The sequence below is a fragment of the Aspergillus homomorphus genome (assembly GCF_003184865.1).
Source record: "Aspergillus homomorphus CBS 101889 unplaced genomic scaffold BO97scaffold_18, whole genome shotgun sequence".
Taxonomy (NCBI): domain Eukaryota; kingdom Fungi; phylum Ascomycota; class Eurotiomycetes; order Eurotiales; family Aspergillaceae; genus Aspergillus; species Aspergillus homomorphus.
Genome location: NW_020291904.1, coordinates 309,914 through 335,567, shown reverse-complemented (window position 1 = coordinate 335,567; position 25,654 = coordinate 309,914). Strand labels below are relative to the sequence as shown.

The following is a 25,654-nucleotide window of genomic DNA, read 5'->3' as shown; positions in this document are numbered from 1 at the left end:
CCATTCCTGCTGCGGCAAAGGCCGCGAGTCCTCTTCCATGGCGATACGCCCGTCGGCCGATCTGGGATGGCTGGCGTACCCCGGAGATAGGCACGATATCAATTGATGATCTTGGCAGTTGTTGAAATGCGCGACACCCTCGACGATCGCGGACCATCGGTCGGGTCTCGCAGCCGAGATTTGTTGAGCCGATGAATCCCATTTTGAGCGAGATGGTGGAACGGTGGATATGGCGGACATACTCAGGTAAAAACTGTCCGGGGGCCAGGTCGTTCTTCTTCCCCATTATTGTTTCTCGTGACCCAGAAAATCGACTCAGTCCGCGGAACCTACCGTGTTGGGAAGAGCGGGTGGAGCGCGTTTAATGGCGGCCAATTTCCAAAATTTCCATTGAGTCCATGGCAGATGAAGACCCACGTGGGGGTGGAGATTGGCTGTCCGAACGCGGTCACTTCCTTCAATCATTATTATTTGGCGGCGAAAGAACAGGCGCCTCGATTCACAGGGATGGGTCGGGGCGGTCGGTCGCAAGGAGATACCAGTATTGGATGAGACAACCTGGTTTTTGCAAAAGCCTCATATTGATTCCTACTTACTGTACCTATATTAGCACACGACTACCGGGGAAGGCAGCGTGCAGATGCGCGGTACTAGGGACGGAGATTGGATGGTCTGCAGCTGAAGTGCAGCGTGCAGAGAATAGGTATTCATCTATCTACCGGACCCCCCCTTCCCCCCAGATTGGGCAGTCGGAGGTCGATGCGCAGGACGGGGCGTCGAGATAAGATCCCTGGACTGGGTCGAATGGAAACAAGCAAGCACTGAGACTGGCTGCACACTAGTAACAATACTATTGGCACTGTCGTTCCACGATTCGGATCCTTCCTCCTGTCACGCGGGCTTTGGGTCTGGTTTTATGGTGCTCGACTTAAGTGTCAGGAGTAGGTTGGTGGTGTTCGTCATGGTGTCCGCGGTGGAAAGTCGGGAAGAGAAAGGGATCTGCAGCAGCAGCAGCAGCAGCAGCAGCAGCAGCAGACGAAATGATGAATAAGAGAAAAGCGAAGGAAGAAGTTTGACAGCCGTTTTAGGGTCTTTTCGGGTGTAGAAGAGACGAACTGCACAAAATCGTCGGACTCCACCGGACTGCCCATTTCCGGTTTAGTGGCCGTGCTGGAGACTGTAAATAACACTAATACCTACTAAGTACTCTTCGCCTTGTCTTTTTTCGGTCTTTTTCGGTCGTTTCCATCAGTCCTAGTCACGGCCATTTCCGTTTTCCTCCAGGTACAGACAAGGTACAGTCTCGGATTCTCGTGGAGTAAGTCCAATCGGGGGAGTGAGCGAGTAAGGAATCTAAGTATCCTCGGAACGGAGTCGTTATCGTTGGAAGAGTGACTATCCTGAGTAACCCAGTCTACAACTTACTGCGGGGACAGCCAGAAATGAAAAGAACTTGAAGAGGACAAATGGAATACTCATGGACGAAAAAGAAGAGGAAAAAAAGAACCATGTGGGGAATGAGACCCTCTCCTTCTCCTCTTTCTACTTCTTACTGATTTCTTTACTTCTTATGTGACGGTAGCAGTAGCAGTCAGTAAAAGCCCAGACGCGCGGTGACGGGGGAATTGATTGACTCTGCTGAATCTTTGCTCCATGGTTCTGCCATCACAATTAAGCTCCTGCTCCCCCGGCGATCCTCTTTCTTTTTTCCCCTCGACTTCCTCTATTCCGCTGTTCAAATCATAATTTAAGTCTTGATCCTCTTTTGGTCGTGTCTTTTTTTCCTCTTTTTATTCTTTGCCGCCCTCCCTGCCTTCCTATTTTCCTTCCCTTTTTCTCTCTTTCTTCCTAGTCCTTCATTCCTCCGGTTATGTCTATACAACTGCCTTCAATTCAGTCCTTGCACTTACTTGATTTCCTCTGATCGCCATCCGTTGATGCTCAAGTGACTCATTCCGTCAAATTCTTCCTGGAATCTTCTTCATTTGACTTTCCTTGGGACCCCGACGTCATCTCGACGAGATCGCCACCAGTCATCGTTCGCCAATTCTATAGCGCTGCAGCCTATAACTCCTCCATCTGCCCCATCACTGCAGTGCTTGCATAACTATACAAGAAGAGGGTCTGCCTCTTATCTTTCTACCTCCGAGCCTCCCCCACGCCTACGCTTTCCAAAAAAAAAAAAAGCCTATATATAATTCAACCTTCTCAAACCCTTCCTTGTCAGCAGCGATCTGTCGGTTTCATAACACCTCTCATACCGGTCTCGTCGCATTTGGACCTTAGTCTCACTCCCAACTGCAGTAGTTGAGACAAACGTCCTTCGTCATGGCGATCACACATATGCCTATTCGGCTTTCCGTGCGCACACAGCATGAGAGTGATCAGACTCCTTACTCAACTGTTCTACCGGGACTTACCCCTCCGGTGACTCCCACCATTGACGACGACAACCTCTCCGGCAGCGAGGTTACCGTGCATTCCAATCCCTCCAGCCCCTTTCTTTCCCCGGTAGATGCCAAACCGGAGAAGTTGGACACGGATGTCTCCGAATCCAAACTCTTCACGGACGATCTAGAGTACCACTACGACCCCAAGGGACGTCCAGTCGAATTCGGCCGTGGCGTCTGGAGCGTCGTTTACAAAGCGACCTCTTCTCCTGCCGCCAAATCCGGTCTTTTGACCCCGCCGAGTTCACCAGCCGCCAAAGGCCGGGTGGTGGCTGTCAAGTCGCCTGTGAGACGGGATGCGCATTCCGTCCTTGATGCTGAAGCCCGGGCTCTGACCCGGATCAGCCGCGTCGCAGGTGCAGAGCATCATGTCGTGCCCTTCCATGGATACATTTCCGAGTCACATTCCATTGTCATGTCCGCCGTTCCGCTCGCGCTTTCGACCTACATTCAGGACACGGCCGCCATTGCCCAAAAGAACCGATCCACGCAAACGATGTTCGACCCCGTCCAAGGCAGGGCCCAGTGGCATGTCTTGGCCGAGAAGCTCATCGCCGGGCTTGCCTGGTTGCACCGTGGACCGCAGATGGTGCATGGTGATATCAAACCCCACAATATCCTGCTACGATTACGTTCACCCGGCCAGGAGTTGGATTTGGAGTCGGACTCGTTCCCTTACGAGCCGCTCTTTGCTGATTTCTCGTCCGCGCACCCGATTGCCAGCCCCTCCTCACCCGCACAGTGCATGGGCACAGCCCTAACCGCGCTCACGCCGCCATTCGCGGCCCCGGAATTACTCTGTGTCTCCTCCTTGACGTCACCGGACGTCGCACCCACGCCCGAATCCGATGTCTTCTCCCTTGCCGTCAGTCTCCTGGCCGCCGCAACGGGCGATCTCCTTCTCTATCCAGGCGCCAGCAATTTGCAGCGCCTGGCCATGGCTCGCGAGGGTCATCGGGTGATCGACTTCGCCCGCTCGGGCCCTAATGGTTCGCGCGTTCCTCGCGCGGGAGTTGTCGAGCAGATTATTAAGCCTGCCATCGCCAAGGATCCGAGTCAGCGCATCCACCCGGATGACTGGCTGCATCTGGCCCAAACCGCTCAGTGATGATGTCTTGTCTGTAACAGCATCTAGTTTCTCGGTCATATTCATCGGCTTTTTTCTTCTTTTTTCTGCTTTTTGATGAACAGATTTTCTTTTTGATTCGCTTCTATTCTGACCTTCTTCACTTATTTTTTCCCTTTTCACATGACGTGGACACCTTTTTCACCCTATTTTCTCCTCCCATACTTTTCTCTCTTTCCCTTTCTTCACAGCGATTCGGCGGCTACGATCGTTTTAATCTCTTCTTCCTTCACTTCGACCATACAAACTATAAAAGATACCCTGTTTTAGATCTATATCGGCGAGATCGATGAACCATGCCGATCTTCGCGCACCATATGTTCGCTTCTACTTTTACATTTCTTTCATCGCATGCATGATCTTGGTTCCTAGACCTCAATTTCATCATCATTCGCTAATATGTATTATCTATACCTTTTCCCTACCTGATTCAACATCTTCGAATCCAGTTTTCCTCTCTTTTCTCGGAGGGTTTGACCTGTTTTTTTTTTATTTATGCCTTAGTCTAGTTCTATGAATCCACGATGACGTCGTCTCTTCTGAGATTTCAATCCTCTTCTCCAGTTTGAGTCTGCTATGTAGCATGATTGCACCATGATATGGGACCTGCAGGCTTGGATCGTAGGAACTATAGACCCCTGTACTTATGATACATCACAAGAAAGTTGGTGATACCAAGCTCTGTGGGGAAACCACAGTTCTCCTGGGCCGGGCGATCCCAATGGGCCCTGTAGCCGCGTCCTTCAAGCCATTCTTCCGCTAGTAGCGGGTATTTGAAAACCCACGGCGGGGAATATTGTGCGGCGCAACCCCGAACCGTCGAGCGCATCGTTGTAGGTAGGTAGGTAGGTAGGTAGTATTGAAGCCGAGATGAGGAATAGGTTGGTGAGTGAGTGGTTATGGTTGTGGTTGTGGTCGAGGAGTGGAGATGGTTCCGTGTTTCTCTTCAGATACACCCGTGACTTTGTCATTGGGAGCTGTTTGGAGGTATGTTTTGAGCCTATCTGAGACTATATTCTGGAGCTGTGTGGAAGTATGTGACAGAAAGATATCACAGTTGAATGAGGAGAATAAGGTATGTACCGGTCGTCAAGTCGATCTGTATTCGACCACTGGTGGTGTTGTGTCGGGGTGGGTGGTAGGAGAGAAAATCCATTATATAGTACAGGGGTTGACGCTTTTGGGGGTCATATAGTCGTTACTTCTTACACTTTTCTCTCTCTTTCATTTTGTCGTGGGGGAGGAGAGGGGGGTGTTTGATCGGTATGCTAGCCAACTCAGTGGATCTTCTTGCCCCGCAAGATATGGGCACCGGCGCGGTACCCCGTCATCGTGGCGCCGAGGGATCGAGCGAGCTGCGTGAGAGATTGTCGGGACTCGTAGCGTGAGTACTCGATACAGATGTCCCAGATGACCGGGCAGCCGATGATGTGCAGGCGCACATCTTTGAAATCGTAGTTGAGGTTCTCCTGGAAGCACAAAGCGGGGTCGAGCTCGGCGTTGTTGTTGTTGTTGTTGTCGGGATTAGTGGAGTTGGCATCGGAGACGAGGGTCTTGGGCAGGGAGTCGAAATCGGGCTTCGGGGTGCGGATCGCGTGCTGGGCCAGGCTGGGGATGGCGCGCACACAGTCGTTGATCGACCGGCCGGGGAACACCAGGGGTAGGATCTCGTGGAGGGTGATGATCTCGCGGCCACGCCAGAGGGAGAGCGAGAGGACCTCGAAGAGCCCGTGGGCGTCGGCGCGCGCGGCGGCGTCGAGCGGGGAGAATTTGCTCGCCACCGGTGAGTCCGGGTTCGGCTCGAAGTAGATCATGCTGCGTTTGTCTCCCCGCGGGTACAATTCTTCGTCGTTGATGAGGAGAGCTTCGAAGGGCCGCCGGTCCCAGGCCAGGAGGGTCGTGGGCGTCAGCTCGTCCGAGGCCTGGCGGCGCGTATCGTCCCACATAAACTGCATTTGGCTCCAGGATTTCTTTTGATTCACTATCTTGGTGTCGGCGATTTCTTGCTTCACTGCGGCAGTTTCGGAGAGGAGCGGCTCGAGATCGGCGAGAGTGGTGGTCGGCCGCGCGGCGACGCGGGCTATGTTCCTACTCAGCTCATCTAGCCGTGCGAGTTTACGCGACAAAGCTTGAGTGATGCTCATTATCTGGTGCTCTTGTCTGACCCGAGTAATTAGGCGGCCGCGGGCCGCCCTGGCCTTCGCGTAGTCCGGCGAGGTCGGCGGCGTGTTACCTAACTCTTCGATGGTTTTCAACAAATTCGCATGAGCCTCGGTCAGGATGCGGAGAGTGTAGATGCTCGATCTGGCAACAGGTTGGTCAAGCAGGGATAGATCGGGGACAGCGACGAAAGGAGCTGGCTCGCGACCTGGGATTGGCGGAAAACCGTTGGCCGTCGCTCGTTCGTTGAGACGCTCGCGATCCGCCTTAGTGCGTTCGAAGCCCCTGGTGTTGGCCCAGTAGTAGTCCTCCTGGTGTGCGGCAACCTCGAAGTTGTGCAGAGCGACATTCTCGGCGATTAAGGCGAGACGCTTGCGGTCGTTCACTTGGCGAGGGAGGATGGCTTGAGCATCCTCCTGAGGCATCGTAGCCAAGATACGAACAGCACCGTACGAATGCAAGCCTGTTTGCCGCAGACAACTATCCAAGAACATAGACATCCATCGGGTGGCAGTCATATGATCCCTATTGGAGTTTGGCATCGACAAGTTGGCGAGCACCAGCAGAGTGTGATTGCAAGGAAGCGCACCGCTGTTATCGGAATTCTCCGGGCCCTGCTCCGGGAAATATTGAGTCAGGATGCTCTTCCAATCCTCGATCAAACGAGGGTTCGTGGAGTCAATTTTGTAGCACTCGTTGTTTTTGGCTAAAGGCTCCAGAAACTTTCCCCAAAGCTGTAACTCGGGTTCCAACAAAACATGTCGACGCGGACGGAGCGCTTCGTTGATTTTAGAAGACCAGAGTCCGTTACCTGGCCATAGGTCGAGAATATCCAGGGGGGCATTGCGACGGAGGAAGGGTGAGATACGCTGCAACATGTGATCTGGGAGACAATCATTGTTAGGCCGAGAAATCCATTGGCATGGTTACTGGAAAACACGAAACTGACCTCCAAGCTCATCATTGGCTAGTTGCGGAAACTTCACCGCACGTTTCCTTGGGCCAGCGCAGGCTTTGCTCATCAGCTCACTTAGGGGGTATTGAGGGACGGGCTTCCATCGCTCGGCAGACGCTCGAACCTTGGTCGCCCACGTTTTTGACGCCATTTTTGAACGTGCTGGAGGCGGCTTTTAGCGCGACTGTACCTTCATTGCTAAATTGAAAGATATGGTTGGGTGCTGGTGGCAATCGTGGGGGTTTGTGCGGCAGCACAGCGACAGAAGAAATATTGAAGCTGAGATTGGAAAGGTTATAAATTCGGAAATGCGGCGGCGGAAGATCAGTTCGCCAGTTAGTAACGCTTCGTTCTCCGGCCCGGCCTCTAACGCCGCTTCTTCTTCCTCCCGCCTTCTCTTCCAAAACAACAGCTTGCTTGTCTTTCACTTGCTCGGTTTCAACGCGAACACCCTCACTCTTTCATCGGAAGGGCCAAGGAGGAGATTAACTACAAGTCCGGTGCTGTCGACTGCACATCGTTACCCTTGTTCGTTCGCCTTACTTTCGTTATTGTTGTATTCGTTCGTCTGCTCCGATCATCTGCTGCCTACATGCGGCGCTCTTCAACTATAACCCCTGCTGGTGCTTGTTCCAGCTCCCGATGAGCCCCGACGCCAGGGCTCGTTCTCAGAACTGTTGAAGTCAGGTCAAGTCAGCAAGCCTAATTGTTTCACTTATCTCGTTAATCGTTCGAAGGACGATCATGGCCGCCCACCTGCCCTCAACAGCCGGTGCGGGGCCTTCCCCTCCACAGAGCGTCGAGTCAATCACTCGCTTGGCTCAGGATTATGAGTACAATCCCTCCATTCCTTTACGATATTGGCTGCGAACAGCCTCGACACTCATTAGAGAGGTATGTTTCTTTTTTGTTGGTACATGCTGGCACAGAACTGACGCCTACCCCGCTACTGATAGGCTCGTATCTACGAACGAGAACAACATGAGGAACAGGCCTATCTTTTGCTATTTCGACATGCTCAGCTCGTTCTAGTCAATCTAGCCGAGCATCCGGAGGCCAAGGATGAGAGGAACCGCAAAGCTCTAGTGGAGGCCGAGAAGGAGGTGAAACGAAACTTGAAAGTCCTGGAGACCCTGAAACCCCGCATCAACAAACGCTACGAACGCTACACTCAATTGATGCGCGAGCGGCAACACCGCGCTTCCGCCACAGCCGTCCCTGTAGCTCCGCATTCTCAGCGGCAACTGCCTCAAGACCCCGCACTGGCGGGGGTTGCCAAACCTTTAGAGGCTGGAGAGAATCGCGATCTGGCCGTGAAGCTGGCCCGCACGGAGATCAGTCGCAGAGCCACGGTTCGCAAGGCCATCCGACAAGCTGGAATCTCCCCGGAAGAGGAGCAGACTCGTCGTGCAGCCGGGGTGTGGGGAGACTGGGAACATACTCTGCGCAAGGATGCCGATGATGACTTGAGCCAGCGCATTCACAATGTGCGTTTGAGGATTGACGGCGGTCCGCAAGCGGCTGTTCGTGCACCGGGTAACTCAAAACACACAACTCCATCCCATCCGGCTGTGCCCGAGACCAGCGCAACTTACAAGTATCCGAGTGTTCCTCGCCAGAGGCCCGTGGACGTCGCCTCAACTTCGGCTCAGAAAGAGCTGCATGGCGTCAGTGCCCCTGCTCCAGTAGCCCCTGCATTGCCACCTAAAGAACGAACACAGGATCTCGGACGGGATGAACGATTGGTTCGTCCACCTCGTCCCGACAAGCTCTCTCCAACCTCCACGCCAGCTCCGGTGCCGGCGATTCCTGCCAAGGTACGAGCAAAGTCCGAGAGCGAGACGCGCACCGACCTAGATCCTTCCAGCTTCACTTTCAAGCCATCTGCCTACCTGGAGAATGGAACACCACTACGGACTCTGTTCCTCCCGCCCGAGCTACGGACACACTTCCTGTCTCTGGCCGCACCGAACACACAACGCAATCTGGAGACATGTGGGATACTATGTGGCACATTGATTTCGAATGCGCTGTTTGTGTCGCGACTCCTCATTCCGGAACAGACCGCCACGTCGGATACGTGCGAGACCGTGAACGAGACAGCCATCTTCGACTACTGTGACTCGGAGGACTTGATGGTGCTGGGCTGGATTCATACACACCCCACGCAAACATGTTTCATGAGCTCACGCGATCTGCACACGCATTGTGGATATCAGGTGATGCTCCCGGAGAGCATAGCGATCGTGTGCGCGCCAAGTAAGATGCCCGACTGGGGCGTATTCCGGCTGACCGACCCCCCGGGGTTGAAGACGGTGCTTAATTGCACGCAGCCAGGCTTGTTCCATCCGCATGGGGAGACAAATATCTACACCGACGCTCTTCGCCCGGGCCATGTGTTTGAGGCCAGAGGCTTGGAGTTTGAGACTGTCGACCTACGCCCCAATGGGTCCAACTTTTGATTTGCGTCTTCTAGCGATTAAGCATATATCGAAGAACTTTTAGGCATTTAATGATACCATGTTGGGGGGTGATATGGTCGGGCGCCGATCGTCGGCCTGTAAGATGGAACAATGCCCAGGCCGGCCGATTTAGCGTCTTACTTCCGTCTCCGCGAACTCATCGCCATCGCAGTTATCTATATATCTGCATGATCTTTGGCACACGGTCAGTCAAATTGACAATGTCTGTGTCGGATTTGCACGACGGCACTTTTATTTCGGTCAGGACACACCAGCTGTTCGCGACGCTGAGTGGCGTTCCTCGGCTTGCTGAGCACCCGCTGGTGATCTTCATCCCCGGCGCGGGGGATGTGGCTTCGTCCTATTGCGCCCTCGCGCGCCAGGTTGGCTCCTTTGCGCCGCTCCTACTGTACGATCGGACCGGACTAGGCCGCAGCGAAGATGGCCCAGATTTGATTCCTCCACTCGCCACCACAGCTGCCAAAGAATTGCACTTACTACTCACTCAAGCGCAATTGCCGCCTCCATACCTTCTTGTTGGCCATTCCTACGGAGCCATCATAGCACGTGAATTCCTCCACCTCGACCCTCAGGCAGTGGGCGGGATGGTCCTCGCGGATGGCTCGACGGAACGACAACCTGAGCTCTTGCAAGATCGCGATCTCGATTTACGTGCTGTGCAAGGCGATTTGAGCTTTGCGCAAGTGACGGGGCTGCGGATCAACGCGCAGCTGTCCCGAGAGGAGTGGCGGGCGCGGGCAAAGGACATTGCGCGCGGGCAGAGGACTTGGGCATCGGAGGTCAGTCAAATGGTACTGGTATGCCGGACACTGAGATCGAAGGATCAATATCGACATCAGGCACTAGGGGAGAAGCCACTATCCGTGATTCGGTGTCGTGGGTCGCTGGACTACCGAAAGATCTATCAGGCCGGTGTTGCGGCGGGTAATGGTACTGAGGCACAGCAGAAAACATTTGAACGGCTACTAGATCGCTGGGATGGACTGGATCAAGCGATGCAAGAAGACCAGCTGCACTTGTCGCGTCTGAGTCGCCTGGTATATCTGGAAGACTGTGGACATCATGTCCATCTGTTGCGGCCGGAAGTGGTTGCCGACGAGGTACGATGGGTGGTAAATCTGATTATGCAGGGGAATGACAAGCAACTTGAGCACTGATTTTTTGATTGTATTGTTGTGGGAAGGGCTGAAGTTGGTGCGATAGTGAGGTGATGGTAATCCTATATCATTTTATCCGTAAGATCGGACTTGACAGAAAATGACAGGTCGCTAGAAAGAAATAGACCAGCTACTGAATATATCTACCAGCCTCTTTCTTACCTAGAACATGCATGCACTGTACAACCACCACGTACATTATCCTCCACATTGTGGTTGTTTGCTGCGTCAAACGGTCAAAAGTCACTATTCCTGATCGGGCATCCCCAGGCTTGGCGTTGCTTGTCGCATTTCATCTTCTCTCTTCTTCGTCTTCACCACTCTTTCTCCCGCTACTTCTCTCTGTCCCCATCCGTTGCTGCTGTCCTGGCTCAGCCTTGAGACTGAGCATCTACGAAGACCGTTCTTCCTCGTCAGGCCGCATCAGTTTTGCGCTTTTCTTCCGGAATTTCAACTGCCCGCATCGCTCAAGTTGCTTCTTTGCAGCTGGTCGAATCCCGCTTCGTGCAACCGCGTGAGTGAGTCCTCCCCTTTCTCTGCGCCTCGATTTCTCCTCTCCCCTTGCAACTGGGCGCTTTCAGCCTTCTTGTCTGTCCACAAACTTTCTTCATTTTTCTGCGGAATTCAAATCCGGTGCCCGCTGCGTGTTGCACGTGCTCTATCGGTTGAAGCTGTCTGTGTCCTGGGACATTGGTCTTCGTACCGAGGTCGCGTTATGTCACAGTGTCGTTCATACAAAGTGGCCCAGTCATGCTTGAACGCAACGTGTCCTGGTCGCCTCTACAGCCAGTCAAGTCCTGTTACTGACCGGCGGCCAGATCTAGAGCTATCCTCCTAATTATACGAACCCCACTACTCCCGCCCACCATGCCGATGGAAGCGAAGGAAATCGAACTCAAGGCCAAGGCCTTAACCAAGGCGGCCACGCAGAACGAGCCGGCGGCCAACATCGTCGCTCTGCTCAAGGAGCTGCAACAAGGCGTCAAAGCGACGGAGGATCTGCTGCGCTCGACGCGGGTGGGCATCATCGTCAACAAGTTCAAGCAGCACAAGGCGCCCGAGGTGGCGCGGCTGTCGAGCGAGATCGTGTCGAAGTGGCGCAACGAAGTCAACAAGCAGAAGGCGGGCGCATCGCCGGGCCCCAGCCAGCGGTCGAGCAGCTCGCCGCGGCCGACACCGAACGGCAGCACGGCCGCCTCGACGCCCTCGGACAAGACCTCGAAGCTGTCCGTGCCGCCGGACAAGCGCACGTGGAAGGCCGACGGGGTGGACACGAATCAGACCTCCAACCGCATCCGCGACAGCTGCATCGGCCTGATCTACGACGGGCTGTGTTTTAACTCGACGGAGGCGCCGCGCACGGTGCTGGCCAAGGCCTCCCTGGTGGAGGCGGCGGCGTACAAAGTCTACGGGCCGGAGACCAAGGAGCAGTACCGCACCAAAATGCGCAGTCTCTACCAGAACCTGAAGAACAAGTCGAACCCGATGCTGCGGGTGCGTGTGCTCAACGGCGAGGTCACGGCGGATCACTTTGTCCGGATGACGCACGACGAGCTGCGCTCGGCGGAGCAGCAGGAGCGCGACCGCAAGATACAGAAGGAGAACATGGACAAGGCCATGGTGGCCCAGGCCGAACGCAGCATCAGTACCAGTCTGCAATGTGGCAAGTGTGGCCAGCGCAAGGTGACCTATACGGAGGCGCAGACGCGCAGTGCCGATGAACCGATGACCTTGTTTTGTACTTGTCTGAACTGCGGAAAGTCATGGCGGCAGTAGCAAGCAAGCTTTGTTGGTGTATTTCTTGCTTTATTTTTTGTTTTCTCTTTTGGCTGTGCTTCAAGGGAGGCTTTTTTTTCTTTCTTGTTCTTGTTCTATAGCTTATCTTGCGGCGAGAGGGGTGGCGGGCGTGGAGTTTTCCTTTTTATCATTGGGTTGATCAAAACATGGATGTTCTTCTTGACATTGACTTATTATGTCATCCATCTCTTTCCCTACATAGACTGCACTGACAATTGCAAAGAGCAACGTCATTCAACCTTCATCCATGAAACAGATTTAAAGTAATATCCATCCTACGTAAATGATTCCTACTACTCAACTGAACCGATCTAACCTAACAAATTATCCTACCCATCCATACAATTCCTCCCAACCTACCACAACCACATTCCAAATTTAATACCACCACCTCAAATCCATACAACCATATCAAGCCTACATCAACATACAACCCAAACCACATAACCCTTCCAACCCCAAAATGTCCCCCCCAATAAAATCCCAAATCCTCCAAAGAACCCACACCTTCCTAAGCAACCTCACAACCCAAAGCCCACTAACACCCACCCTCCTCGCCAACTTCTCGGGAGACATCCGCATCCACGAGCACGGCCTCCCGGCCCTGGCCCCCTTCCTGGGCCGCGATTACGTCGGCCTGGCCGCCGCCAAGGAGTACTTCGAGTGCATGGGGTCGCACCTCCGGTACGAGGGGATGCGGTTCGAGGACGAGGCGCGGTGGGTGGTGGATGCCGAGGCTGGGGTCGTGGTTGTGCGTGGGTGGGCGCGGTTTGTGGCGCGGGCTACGGGGCAGGGGTGGGCGGAGGGGTTCGTTTATCGGTTGAGGATTGGGGAGGATGAGGACTCTGGGGACGTCAAGGTGAAGGAGTATTTAGTTTGGGCGGATACTGGGGCGGCGTATTTGGCTTTGAGGGGGGAGTTGGGTGAGTTGTTTGGTGCGGAGGGTTTGGAGGGGAGGGGGTGATTTTTGTTTTTTTTTTTTTTTTTTTGGTTTGTGGTTTGTTTTTTTTTTTCTATTCTATTTTCTTTTTCTCTTTTTTTGCCTCCCGAGGCCCCTTCCATGTCTCTCTTTCCAATGATTAGAATCCTCATGATTGATCTTCCCATGTCCAGTTCGATTCCTTTTGTGTAGAGGAGATTGATGGTGGAGCAGCCGTCGGATTTGTTGGTTGTTTGTTTTTGGGGAGGGGTTAGTGGGGTTGGTTTGTGTGTGTTTTTTTTGATTTTTTTTTTTTTTTTTTTTTTTTTGGTTTGTGGTGCTTTCTTGGGTTTGGGGAGAGAATGTTGAAAGGAAAGGGATGCATGTCATCGATATTTTGAAGGAATTAAAACTCGTGCTGAGTTTCCGAGACTACCTATCTATCATTTCTTACCAGCTATCTCCCAATCAATCCACGCAGTGTTGCCCGCCTGGCCCTCAGGCGTCAGAAACACCTTGTCCAGCGAATCGTACCGCTTGTACTCCTGCGCATTCAACAGCACCGCTACCTCGCCCTCCTTGCGGCCTGTGGCATTAAAGCCCGGCCCGTAGGCGCGGTGCTCGGCCATCAGCGTCTGGTTGGCCGCCCATCGGTCACTCCAGTTGATGTACCCGGACGGCTCGATGCTGCCGTCTTCGTAGCTGTTGACGAAGATCGACCGGTGCAGGGAGTTCCAGGGCCGGCCCAGCGCACACTTCCCCTTGATGTCCGATGCAATGGACGAGTTGGCTGCGGTGACGGTCGAGTCGACGATGTACACGCCGTAGTTGTTCTCGAACGTCGTGTTCGTGCCTTTCCAGGCCGTCACGCCGCCGCCGCACGATCGCAGAAGTACGGATGACGATTGGATCCAGGCCGTGCCGAAGCCATACAAAAAGTCGGTCTGGCCTGCGAGCACGGATTTGTGGAAGTATGCGTTGCCGAGTTTGCCGACGTAAACCTGGCACATAGCGTTAGTTATTATTTGGAGGCTCGGAGCTTGCGGGTGAACGTACGGTGTCCTGATAGGAGTAAAATCCAGAGTAGTAGAACCCCCCGTTGGCACGACTGAAGCTGATCGCATGGGCTGGCCCGTCGCTGTAGTCTGCCCAGAGGTTGCGGAAGTCGATGTTATACACGCGGAAATCGGTGTTGCCGAACGGGGTGTCCGCAGGAACGGCATACCCTGTGGTACCCGATCCAGTCAGGCTGGCTTCCAAGGTAGGCGACACGATCAACACGCTGGAGTAGACATTGTCCACCGATTGGCCGGTGTTGTCGTGGTTGGCAGCGGCCCAGGTGATGGTGACACGATTGCGTGTAGGATCGGTGAGCGCGCTGCGATCGGGCTGCTGGCCGAGCAGGGTGACAGGGCCGGGACGCGTGACGTTGAGCTGCTCATGGTAGGTTCCTGCAAGCACTAGGATCGTGTGGGAGGAATTGTCGTTAGGGAGGGAGGCAAATGCAGCCTGGATGGACTTAAATTGGGCGGCTGGGTGGGAAGAGTTGGAGACGATGATTGTGCCCTCGGGGCATTTCAAGGTCGTCTGGCATGTCTCACGGGTAGCCGTAGATAGACCCTTCTTGAGAGCAGCAGAGTGCACAAGAAAAGCGTGCAGGAGAAGTAAAAGACCGTGGTAGAGAAGCATCATGACTGCTGGCAGTGCGGTCCCTGAATCCCAGAACCCGGCGGTTCTCTTCACCGCATCTTATATGCGGAGGCGCAAATCCGGGGTCATAGAAGAAACGGCCCCGTCAAGCTTCAGCACCGGCTGTACCCCAGAGCACAGCTGGGGAAGACGGAGAAATCAGCCTGGGGACGGAGAATTGCATTCCGCCTGTCAGGATGACCTGATGATGGTGGCCGGAGGGGTCGGCCATCGTCGTTGGTGGATGAGAAGCTCGTCCCAATAGCGTGCAGAACAACAAGATTAAGTTGAATCGGAATGAGCTCATATGTGCACAAATCAATATCGGATGTTGGTCTGGCGGGAGAACACTTATGAGTGAGGGGAAGAAAGACGGCCTATACAATGCGGGGTTATAACCTCCATCGGGCGATACTCAATTGTCCGGACCGCTCGTAATGAAGGCGATTCATCGTGGAGTGTTCCCCAATTGATTCAGTGACGAGAAGTGAGTTTTGGGGTGGTGCCTTCTCGTTGCTTTCTGTGCTTGAAAGTCATCTTTCTTGTGAGCAGCCACCGGCCATTAGCTCGATCGCACCAGACATTACTTTGCATTTGCAGGATGAGTTCTGATCAAGTAAAGTCTTTGCCGTTGAGCACAAGTACATTCTTCAATTGCACATAAGGAGTGTCGATAGCAGTGGAGACTAGCAATTCCTCCTAGCAGATTGAGTGCGGTAGAGGTGATCTGCCACAGGTGAACACTTCAGTAGAACACATTGAAGTAAATTACTTGCGAGCAGTGATCCTACGAGAGAGAACGAAGTCATGACACATCATAGATAGGAATCTGGAGACAATGCCCGTTCGGCGCAGAGGTTGTGATGTGGATTGAACGAAGGCGAATCCGAGGAGGTCCAAACAACTAACGGCAGCCTCAGGCATCAAGAACGTCAGTTGGCGGTAATGTGACTGACTGACTGACTGCCAGCCTACAGTTTCACAAGCTTTCAGCCTCTCAATTGCTTGTCAGCACAATAAACTTGGCAGATAGCAGCTTTCCTACGTACTCTGCAAGCCTGTGGATTTTTCATGCTCCCAAAACACACTCCTGGACTAGCTACCGGTAGAAGCAACGATCCGCAAACAATATCGAGATGGCGCATCCAAACCTGGTAGAAGTCGACTCCCTCGAGGCAGTCCTCCTTGTCGACAATGACCTCGATCTCATGTCGACCATTGCGCCCGACACAGTCGAGGTCTCGGGCCTCTGGCGTACGCTAGCCACACAATCCCCGCACGCGATCTCGGACCGCGGAGACGCACACAAGGAGCTTCAGATGGAAGATATCTGCTGTGCGGCGCACGGATTGTCCATTCTCGTGGTATGTTCTTGGCCTTGTGTTATCTCGCGCTTCTATACGCATTCAAGGATGACTGAGTGTGCAACAGACAGCCACCAAGGATGGGAAAAGCCATACTCTGCTCTTCGACGCCGGACCCGAAGGTGAAGTCTGGGAGCGCAACGTCAATAGACTGAGACAAGACTTGTCGTCTGTGGAAGTGGTTCAACTATCACACTGGCATCGAGATCACTCAGGTACTCACCTTGTCTTTAATGGTCAAGGCGTACATTCTAACAGTATCAGGTGGTCTGACTCGCGCTATTCAGATGATCACAGAGGCTCGACAAGCACATAGTGTCCCAGACAATGTAATCATCGATCTGCATCCGAATCGCCCAGACTACAGAGGCATGGCCATTGGCGATAAGATCATCTCTTTGCAGGCTGATCCGACATTCGAGGAACTGCAAGCAGCGGGCGGGGTCATTGACAAACGAGCTGAAGCGCATACAGTCCTCGATGACTACTTCTTTATCTCAGGGGAGATACCCCGGCGAACCTCATACGAGACTGGCGTGAGGGGCGGTATGCGATTTGACAAAAAGGAGAACGACTGGTTCTCGGACGAGGTCATTGCTGATGAACGGTTTCTTATGTGTAATCTCAAGGGTGGGTGTCTTCTTCCTGGTGATAAACGAGCTAAATTGCTGATCAGACCAGGGAAAGGAATCGTCATGTTCACCGCGTGCAGCCATGCAGGTGTCGTCAACTGCGCACGACATGCGGTTGAGGCTCTGGATGGCTCTGTACCTCTCCATGCGGTCATCGGAGGGTTTCACCTAGCGACTAGCGAGGCAGCACAGACGGAGAGCACGGTCAAGGATTTGAAAAAGCTGGATCCGGCTGTTGTTTTGCCCGGACACTGTTCTGGCTGGAGGGCGAAGTTTGCGATTGAGAGACATATGCCGGGCACGCTGGTTCCGTGCTCTGTGGGTATGAGAATATCGTTCTGATGTTTGAGTCTGGTATTATTGGCCGTAAGTAAGGGCTCTCGTCTGTAGTAGCTGGTGGAACACCCACATGTATATCTAGGTATATTAGGACAGGTCCACAATCGGTAGGCTTGGATGGCTACTTACATTGATGTCATATCAGTGTAGTCTAGCTAAAGGTTGACATTTCACCAGAGTCTATTGGCAATATATGCAGCCAACCAAGCTGGGCAGGCTCTAAAGCATGATTTCCGACCATTCGATACTCAGTAGTGTAGGTGAGAACAGCTAAATCACAAGTCTCGTCGTCAGGGAGCGTTGGTTCCAACCAACAAGTTAAGGGAAGTATCATCTCAGCCGTTTCAGTCCAATATATATACGGAGAAATGCACCACATCAAATAAATCACCACTCAGCTGGACTTTGATATATATCTGATATCACTATCCGCTCACTCATCCCTTCCTACGAAACACGCTAAAATATCCATAATTTACATATAAATCATCAGTACAGCCATCTCAAAGCAAAACCCAAGGCTTACTTCCCAGCACCACCACACCCTCGCACCAAACACACCTGGTCGATAGCCACAACAACCTTCAACCCTACAAAGCCAACCCAGACCCAGCACCCAGTAACCAACTGCCCACAGGGTTCCAGCTCCCATACCAACCGACCACCCAGAAACCGATAGTAACAACCACCCACATTCCAGATAACATCATCACCCCCACAAACCAAGGCAAGCATCCCCCAACCCAACCCCAGAATCTAGACTCCGTTTTCAGCCTCCATCAACCCGAAACCCAGAACCTTCCCTCCTGCCAAGCATACCAAACCCAAATCCTCTTGCGTGATCCCCTGACCCATCACACTATCATCACCCATACTCCAAACTTATGTATCTACAATACACACCTACAGAAGATATAGCTAGATGCACCCAGAAATACATAATACAGTGCAGAATCCGAGACACCCGTGCCACTCTACCTCTCCCTCATGCTGCTGCTGCTGCTGCGCCTCCTCTTACTAGAAGCACAATCATCCGCCCAGGAAGCCCAAATACCTCGTTAGTGAAAGGGGTAGTGACGCGTTGCTATGCATAACCACCTACATACACATAATTGCAACCCAGCATAAGCTGTAAGCAGTACATCCAGCCCAGGACAAATGCATAAGCGAAGGACAGGAATTAGAGTTGGGAACTTAGGATAGACGCTCAACTCCACAGGATAGAATTAAAGTTTGCGACGATCCTCCTTATACATGCCGGTATGCATGAAGATGCAAGAAGGACTGTGGGTTGTGTGATGTATGTATGTATGTATGTATGTATGTATGTATGTATGTATGTATGTATGTATGTATGTATGTGGGCCGTGTATTCTTGTTGGCGGTGGTGGTGGTGTTGCTGTCTTGGTGTACTACGTATACACATACATATACTCTATCTGGGGGGTGCTTGGCTTGGTGGTGGTGGCTTAGTTCTTGGGTTGGAGGGAGGGAGGGATGATTAAGGTTGGAGGTGCAGTTTCGTATGTTTGGGTTTGAGGTAGTTGATGTAGAAGGAGGTTTTAGGGTGGCTTTGGGTGGATGATGAAATATCCATGAAGTACTCCGTACTGTGTCTAGGCTTCAGGAAGATGGGTTGGGTGGTGGGTGTGGTTGATTGTCGGCGTAGTTATTCCAGGTGCTTGGTACTTACTGCTTACTGCATAAGGTACTGTGGTGTCTCTCGTCTCCCTCTCTGTGTGTGTGATAGGCTGGATGACGATAGATTTTCAATGGGATCTAATCTTTCTGAACTACAATGTCCTTGTCGGATTCGGTTGATATTGCGAGTGGGACTGTTTCAAACAGGGTCTACTTTGTCCCCCCGTCTCTGTATCGAAACTTCGCATGCGTCTAAAATGGCTATACTGCTAACTTCTGACATCGAGCGAAACACGGTCCCAAAGTCTATTAAGATGAATGGATGGGACAATGATCATCATCCGCCGCCGCGCCGTGAGAATCTCGGGAGAATCTCACAGCCCTTCAGTGCAGTTACGCTTCCTGGGAGAAGAAAGCAGGGATGGTTACACAACCAAGAACCTGCCAGATTGACAGCCAGGAGGGAGGCGCAGCAGCAGCAGCAGCAGCGGCAGCATTTCTTCTTCAAAACCACCCCCTTCCTTCGCTGCGCCAAGACAATAATCGAGGGAGGAATGCACGGCAGGTCTTGGCGGTGATCGTGCGGAGGGAAAAGGGGTTTGTTGGACGGGGGAGGAGCAGAAGTTCGAGGCGGGGTGCGAGGAGTGGATATCATGCTCCTCTTCTCCATGGGGTCTTGTTCGATAGTGGGAATCTTGTGTGCTGGTATCTGTCTGGGGTCTTGTCCGGTGATAATGCGGTGGTGGTTGCCAAGAAAGTGTATAGGAATTCATCCTGACGATAAACAAGACAACTGCCAATGACAAATTGGAGTCTGAGTATCTCACCACCACCCCATCCCTTGTTTCTTATCAGCATGACATGCACAGTCAGACTCTCTTGCCAAGATATAGTCATCCTCTCTCATTATCATAATCATCCTGTTAGGAGAAGATTGGCTTCGGCCTGCAGGAAAACTGGTAAGTCGGACCGACTGAACTAATGACGGGGATCTGCCCTTCCAGATGAACCACTTATCTGGATATTCATTGCCAAAGATTCAGTCAATCCCCAGATTTGGTGCCAGGGCAAACGCAATTGATCGGGTGTTTTCGACCTATCCGAAGAACAGATTGAATCGAAAACTGTGTTGATGATTCAAAAATCCAGACAGACGTCTCCCGGCAGCAAGGGATGAGAATACCGCCAAGAGAAGCCTTGCTGGTTGCTCTGCACATCGCCATGCTTGGCGGCCACTGACCGTCGTGGCTATTGGCTTAGGGAGAAAGAATAGAAACAACTGGCCGGTGATAGTCGTGTGATTCCAGAGTTGATGGGAGGGAGGGGGCGCCTGTACGACCTCGAGTTGGAAAGGAAATTCACTTGCGAAGGGAGAGAGAAAAGAGAGGAAGAGAGAGGTAAAATTCACAGGGGTGCATCCAAAAAAAGCTAGGATCAGATAGACAGCTGCAACTCATGCGATGCCATGCTCCCTTAAATCGGGCTTGGCAAATGACGCAGTACCCCTGATGTGCAGTCGATCCATCTCATTTGCTAATATCATACTATACTTCCTCTACTATCTACAAGGATAGTACGATTTACCGTATGATGGAAGGTGAGCGACTGTCGCGGCTACCCGAGACTCCTCCCGTAGTACATGGTACCCCTTGAGCCGATCGATATACTTACTCGAGTCCAGTGTCTCACTAAGCGAAGTTACCAAAAGTAATCAAACAAGAATGGAGAAGACCCTCCGTCTCAAAGAAAGGACGAGAACGGCGCATCGAACAGCCTCATCTGCCCAGACCCGATTGACATCATATGCACAGAGCGATCGACCCGCGACAGCCCCAGGAATGTACGGGCTTTACCCCTTTTTCTTCGAAATTAAGCGTTGTCACCGTATACTCCGCTCAGGACGACAAACCTACCTTTCGGATCATGCAACATCTAAGGGGTTGAAAGGGAAATAAAGAACCACAGCCATCCCAATGCAGTGATATGCACGGGGGAGAGGATATATCCGAATATGATCCCGCAGGGGATACTGGGCGCTGAAACCGAGTGAAACGAGGGGGACCTGTCTGATGCGGTGACTTACGGTACTTACTTGCAGTTGCAGGACCAGATACGATCAGGAATCTGCAGTCTGCACCGCTTGTCGTCCCTGGCTTTGCCCTTGGTGTTCGGCAGTCGTGTCTGGGTGGATTTTCTTCCGAGCAAATTAGGATTTTGCGGGGGAAACAGTGCCATCCATGTAGGAGATCCCTTGGCATCGAGGTCCTCCATGTGCATGCCATGGTTCTGGATTTGGGGGAGGGTTACTCGTACGTTTGTGTGTTTGCTGGTTGAATGTCCTGGATGAGGCACTTGTAGATAGATAGATGCAAAGAAATCCTTGATGGTCGGTCGCATGCTGCTGACGATGTGTTTCTCCGTATACTTGCCCAATGCGCCTCTCTCTATGCCCTCTAATCCCGACTTGATATGCGGAGTTCAATAAATCGCGCACCCTCCCTCAGCCTTACAATGGATGACATGCTGGAAGCCCGACGCTGCAACAGCCCTGCTGATTCGGGAAAATTCTTCGAAACCAAACATCCCCGAGTGGAAGGGAATGCAAAGCGTCTAGGGTCGGCGAACCATGGCTCTTGGACGGCGAAAAGCACGTCGTGTGCGTTTAACCATGGATGCTGATACAGGCGGAGGAGAGGGGCGAAGGTTCTCATTGAACAAAGTCAAACACACCAATGAAAGCCTGAGACCGTGAACGGGAGACGGTGCCGAATCCCGTGAGGCCGGGTTGGCCGATGCGACCCTGAATGTGCCGAGGAAAAAGCGCCGAGCTGCAGACACACTATCGAGTGATGAGCGAATTTCCCTCCCACCAACGACGCAATCTTTCAATAGAACCAATCAATGAAATGTCAATCCCAGTCGGCTCCCGCTTCAGGAATCGAACACACGCGATAAGCCAAGAAGTCTACTGCCGATTTACCGTTCCCGACCGGCTCGACTCTAGACATCCTGAGTGAGACCAACCAGAACACATTCATCCACCGGTCGCGTCTGATGATTGATGGTCAATATGGAGACTCAGCCAGACTGCTACGGAGGAAAGCAGTTAATTTCTCGGCCACTCTGGCCCGAGAACATTTTGAGCAAGCAGACAATCAAGCAAGCAAGGCAAGCAAGTCAGCAGTGCCCGTAAACCCGTATTGACTCGCCGCCGTCCACGGATTTTCCGGTTGCTGCTGGCGAGGCGCACCCCAAGATTGCAATCTCAAGGCGAAATCTCCACAGTCCACACGGAGCTGGAGCGTAGGAAAGATTGACTTGCCAGGCACGGCCCATAATTCCCCGAATTCGGCCTCGGACTAAACCCGAACCAATCTCCCAAGTCCCCACCCCGAAAGGAAGCAAAGCACTCAAGGAATAATGATTAGAGAACTGGCGTACGCACCACGGAAAAATTATTCTTGCCGTCGATAGAACTAAGAAGCCCCATCTAAACCATCTACCCTTATCAGACAAGTGCTTTGTTGGTGCGTCTCATTCTATCTGCATGCTGCAGCCGACTATTGGCGTCGTTCTATCGTACCGGTGGGCTGCCACCGTGGCAGGTCCCCTGTTTCTTGACTAACACCATCTCACCCACATCCACCCACCCAAGCTACCCCGTCGCGGAGACTGGAGACTGGAGACTGGAGACTGGAGACTGGAGACTGGAGACTGGAGACTGGAGACTGGAGTCTTGCAGAATGAGGCGGGATGAGGATCGATCAATAAATCACGCACGCATGGCGGCAATGTACTCCGACTCCTCATTTTACTCCGGAGAGATGCAGAGGGAGTCGAACTGCCAGAAGTAGTCTCTCTAGCAGGATGATAACCCGCCAGAGCTGCAGTAGTTCCGGGGTTCTGTTGGTTTGATTTTCCGTCAGGGTAGAGATGATGAGCTCGGTGGTTAGATAGAGTAGAGACGGAGGAAAGATGGGGAACGTCGCGTATGGATATCTAGTGAGTAGCTCCTATAGCTTGTCCAAGGAGGCTAGTGGTCTGGCAGCTAGTCTATCTAACTATCTAGCTGCTGCGGCGTAGCTGCGGTTAATATCCGTCCAGTGTCTCATTTTTGCTCGGTTTCTCCAACATTGGCATTGGCTGTTCAGAACTGGGGACGGCTGGCCCGTTGGAGTTGGACAACTGACGGTGGTGGGATGGATCTCCGATGAACAGTCGGAGATCCCGTCCGTGGGGGAAGAAGAGGGGAGGGCAAGAGTATTCTTGAGAGCGTAAGTCCTGCCTACTCGTGTCTCATCCTCTCCAGATCCATGGGGGAAAATGGGGAAAGGATGACATATTTACTTCATGGCAACTACACAAAGTCCCTTGTGCAGGACCGCTGGACAAATAGGATGGCTTGGAAATCTGCACGCTGTGACGCGGCGCCGCGGAAGAATTAGGAGGAGATGCGCTCGTGTTATGCGACATGCCAAACCGTCAGACGGGATGTTCTTTTTGGTCACCTACTATTCAAGGTGCTTTCCAAGGCCAAGCAAGCTGGCTGTGGGAGCGAAGAAACCTCGGGTGAAGGCGCGCGACAGCAGACACCACCATCACCGTCGACAGAAAATCCCTCACCCAGATCCTCCTCGATGAGACAGCTTGGCGCGGGCGATCGCCCGGTGGGGAACGATTTGAACGAAACTGAACCTCAAAGCGAAGTAGTGCCGTAGTGGACACTAGTCATTCGATTTGGGGGCGCTAATTTGCCTGTTCCCCAATTAACGCCGGTGAAGATGGAAGAAGGTGGGAGCACGACCTGTCCCGTTCCTGGTCGGTGTGATTATGTGCGGCCCCTTCGTACCGGAGTCGCTACTCACTCGCTAGTACCCTAGCCTCAGTCACTACTGTAGGTACCAGAAAGCCAAGAATAAATCTACTGTGGGCTGGCCGCCGCTCCACGGTCGGGATCGTATTCGTGAGAGGGTGGGAGGCAGAGTAGATACCTCTGCCTGGGGCAATGGGACAATGGTAATTGTAATCGAATTGGATGAACTCCCATTTGATATCCTCAAAGGTTTACAGAGCCCTGTCCGATGACAATGCTATACAGGATTTGACATGCGCTGGTGCAGGCCAAACCGGTTCCAACAATTGGATCGACTGTATCATATTACCCAATTGATACATAATACCTAATCAGGCAAAGTGCAATACATCTAGCCCTGTCTCGAACGGGGATTTGCGCTACGCTCCTCGGAGATGGGTGGTGAACGGACACAGACACGCACCACACAAACGACAACAACCAACATAATTAAACTGAGGCCGAAGGTGAGAGAGAGGGAAAAATTCCCGAGTAGAGAAGGCGAGAGCGACCAAAGTCGCGTTAATTATTGGCAAATTGCCCCAAGACCCAAATCAAAATCAATAGTCAATGACAATCCCCCATCCCACACAGACCAACCCACCCTCAGCCCTTTTTTTTTCCTTCTTTGTGTTGCAGTCAGTGCTGGGAAGGATTTTGATTTCTCTTACCCGATAGGATCTCTTATCGGAGACAGTCGGGCAAGGTATGACGTCGTGGGCGGTCGCCTTCTCGAAGTCTCAAACCCCTCCAACGAATAATGCCACCTGCCGATTTCCGACCCTGCGCCAAACAACCTTTTTTCCATTCCGGATTTGCCTCCCCCTCCCCTCGTTCTCCTCACAACCCACAACCTTCGCATCTCCCCGAATCCGGGCGGCAACCAAACACGCTGATTCGACTGGAAATGCAGCTAACAGAGCCCAAGACCCAGTAGAAGAAGGATTCTAGAAAACTTCGAGAACGGCGAATCTGCGGTCAGAACAGCAACCTGCCCGCCTGCCCCTCACTTGGGCCATGCTGTCGGTGCCTCGGGTGGCGACCGGATTGCCCGAGAGAGTAAAGCGTGGCCCCGGTCTTGGAGATGGAGAAAGGCCCAGAGGATGGGGGAAGTGTCCCGGTGGGCAAACGAGCGAGATAAGAGTCCTTACTAAGGATGCTTTAGGCTTTAGCTTGGTCCTTAGTCGGCGGCACTAAGGAGTTACTCCGACTTCTGGCTTAGCCTACTCCGGACTCTTGCACCACTCTCAGTCACCGTGTAATAGCCTCACTAATGGCTCCATGCGGGATATATTATCGCTCGTTATGAGAGACCGCGTCGTCACTCGGCGCGATCGCGCGTGTCATTCAGTTCGTCTTAGGGCAACGGCGAGGCGCGATCTACCACTATATGCCGGGGAAGCAACTGAGTCATCTTCATGACCGTTCTGGAAGGGATGATTCTTGGGTGTGTGTGTATGTCTGTTGATCTGCTGTAGGATTATCAAAGTCATCCCTCACGTGTGCCCTGTATGTCGCGTGTCGTCGTTGGCGGCGGCTCCACGGTCTGGCAGACATTTCCTTTGTTCGTGGCCTCAGGCCCGCCAACCCCAGAAAGACCTCTGGCATAGAACATCCATGGAAGCGTCCATACAGCTGTCAGAGAGTTGTTTCAACGACCAAGTCGACCGGCATTTAGAGGCCTCACGTGCTGCTTGAAGCCCGACGCCATTAGCATCAAAAACGCTCAGACACAACCAATTCATCTCATCGGATTGACATGAACAGAGAACCTTCCACCCTCTCATCCCACCCGCTGGTTCAGGGTCGACCTGACATCCGACCAAAACCGCCCGTACCACGGTTGGATGTGGGGAGCTTCCTTCGAGCTAGGTAAGTTTTACCGCCGCCTCTAGATTACACTAGGCCCAGGTACCTTCCTCCTCGGTGGGAACCAGTAACAGGTACCAGGTACCACTTCCGTTTGTTGCCCGTAACCCCGACGTATCGGATCAATACGCACTAATTTATGCGCGACGGCCAGGGTTGCTACTTCCACACACCGTCCAAACCACGCAATGCACACACACTCGCGCCCCAATCTCCACTCG

At 52.8% G+C, this 25,654-nt stretch overlaps 9 protein-coding genes across 9 annotated transcripts; 7 read left to right on the top strand and 2 right to left on the bottom strand.

Moving 5' to 3' along the window:
- The first annotated feature begins 1,952 nt into the window (after window positions 1-1,952).
- On the top strand, window positions 1,953-4,031 carry BO97DRAFT_63263 (protein kinase domain-containing protein). Its single transcript, XM_025700954.1, has one exon. It carries the CDS (start codon window positions 2,329-2,331, stop codon window positions 3,556-3,558), a length of 1,230 nt encoding a protein of 409 aa, XP_025551405.1. The 5' UTR covers window positions 1,953-2,328; the 3' UTR covers window positions 3,559-4,031.
- Window positions 4,032-4,812: 781 nt separating this feature from the next.
- On the bottom strand, window positions 4,813-6,977 carry BO97DRAFT_63261 (uncharacterized protein). Its single transcript, XM_025700953.1, has 2 exons — window positions 6,686-6,977; window positions 4,813-6,619 (listed from the first exon to the last, which is right to left on the bottom strand). Exons 1-2 carry the CDS (start codon window positions 6,840-6,842, stop codon window positions 4,854-4,856), a joined length of 1,923 nt encoding a protein of 640 aa, XP_025551404.1. The 5' UTR covers window positions 6,843-6,977; the 3' UTR covers window positions 4,813-4,853.
- A 458-nt stretch (window positions 6,978-7,435) lies between these two features.
- On the top strand, window positions 7,436-9,153 carry BO97DRAFT_424772 (putative endosome-associated ubiquitin isopeptidase (AmsH); the record flags this gene model as incomplete). The annotated part of the gene is made up of 2 exons (XM_025697005.1): window positions 7,436-7,585; window positions 7,648-9,153. 2 exons carry the CDS (start codon window positions 7,436-7,438, stop codon window positions 9,151-9,153), a joined length of 1,656 nt encoding a protein of 551 aa, XP_025551403.1.
- A 188-nt stretch (window positions 9,154-9,341) lies between these two features.
- On the top strand, window positions 9,342-10,331 carry BO97DRAFT_424771 (alpha/beta fold hydrolase; the record flags this gene model as incomplete). Its single annotated transcript, XM_025697004.1, has 1 exon — window positions 9,342-10,331. The coding sequence occupies one exon, from the start codon at window positions 9,342-9,344 to the stop codon at window positions 10,329-10,331; it is 990 nt and encodes a 329-aa protein (XP_025551402.1).
- A 597-nt stretch (window positions 10,332-10,928) lies between these two features.
- On the top strand, window positions 10,929-12,346 carry BO97DRAFT_405596 (transcription elongation factor DST1). Its single transcript, XM_025695221.1, has one exon. It carries the CDS (start codon window positions 11,199-11,201, stop codon window positions 12,105-12,107), a length of 909 nt encoding a protein of 302 aa, XP_025551401.1. The 5' UTR covers window positions 10,929-11,198; the 3' UTR covers window positions 12,108-12,346.
- A 35-nt stretch (window positions 12,347-12,381) lies between these two features.
- BO97DRAFT_368952 (uncharacterized protein) lies at window positions 12,382-13,059 on the top strand (the record flags this gene model as incomplete). The annotated part of the gene is made up of 1 exon (XM_025692721.1): window positions 12,382-13,059. A coding segment is annotated over exon 1 (468 nt), but the record flags the coding sequence as incomplete, so codon positions are not given.
- A 431-nt stretch (window positions 13,060-13,490) lies between these two features.
- BO97DRAFT_390544 (putative pectin methylesterase) lies at window positions 13,491-14,736 on the bottom strand (the record flags this gene model as incomplete). Its single annotated transcript, XM_025693776.1, has 2 exons — window positions 13,491-14,048; window positions 14,104-14,736. 2 exons carry the CDS (start codon window positions 14,734-14,736, stop codon window positions 13,491-13,493), a joined length of 1,191 nt encoding a protein of 396 aa, XP_025551399.1.
- A 992-nt stretch (window positions 14,737-15,728) lies between these two features.
- BO97DRAFT_443262 (MBL fold metallo-hydrolase) lies at window positions 15,729-17,185 on the top strand. The gene is made up of 4 exons (XM_025698351.1): window positions 15,729-16,100; window positions 16,168-16,315; window positions 16,365-16,730; window positions 16,782-17,185. The coding sequence occupies exons 1-4, from the start codon at window positions 15,873-15,875 to the stop codon at window positions 17,072-17,074; spliced, it is 1,035 nt and encodes a 344-aa protein (XP_025551398.1). The 5' UTR covers window positions 15,729-15,872; the 3' UTR covers window positions 17,075-17,185.
- Window positions 17,186-24,176: 6,991 nt separating this feature from the next.
- Window positions 24,177-24,579, top strand: BO97DRAFT_405593 (uncharacterized protein). Its single transcript, XM_025695220.1, has one exon. It carries the CDS (start codon window positions 24,325-24,327, stop codon window positions 24,499-24,501), a length of 177 nt encoding a protein of 58 aa, XP_025551397.1. The 5' UTR covers window positions 24,177-24,324; the 3' UTR covers window positions 24,502-24,579.
- Window positions 24,580-25,654: the final 1,075 nt, after the last annotated feature.

Coding starts and splice junctions, on each gene's coding strand:
- BO97DRAFT_443262 (XM_025698351.1), top strand. CDS start 15,873: ATGGCGCATCCAAACCTGGTAGAAGTCGACTCCCTCGAGGCAGTCCTC. Junction 16,101..16,167: donor ACGGATTGTCCATTCTCGTG/GTATGTTCTTGG, acceptor AGTGTGCAACAG/ACAGCCACCAAGGATGGGAA. Junction 16,731..16,781: donor TCTTATGTGTAATCTCAAGG/GTGGGTGTCTTC, acceptor TGATCAGACCAG/GGAAAGGAATCGTCATGTTC.
- BO97DRAFT_63261 (XM_025700953.1), bottom strand. CDS start 6,842: ATGGCGTCAAAAACGTGGGCGACCAAGGTTCGAGCGTCTGCCGAGCGA. Junction 6,620..6,685: donor AGCCAATGATGAGCTTGGAG/GTCAGTTTCGTG, acceptor ATTGTCTCCCAG/ATCACATGTTGCAGCGTATC.
- BO97DRAFT_63263 (XM_025700954.1), top strand. CDS start 2,329: ATGGCGATCACACATATGCCTATTCGGCTTTCCGTGCGCACACAGCAT.
- BO97DRAFT_405596 (XM_025695221.1), top strand. CDS start 11,199: ATGCCGATGGAAGCGAAGGAAATCGAACTCAAGGCCAAGGCCTTAACC.
- BO97DRAFT_405593 (XM_025695220.1), top strand. CDS start 24,325: ATGCCACCTGCCGATTTCCGACCCTGCGCCAAACAACCTTTTTTCCAT.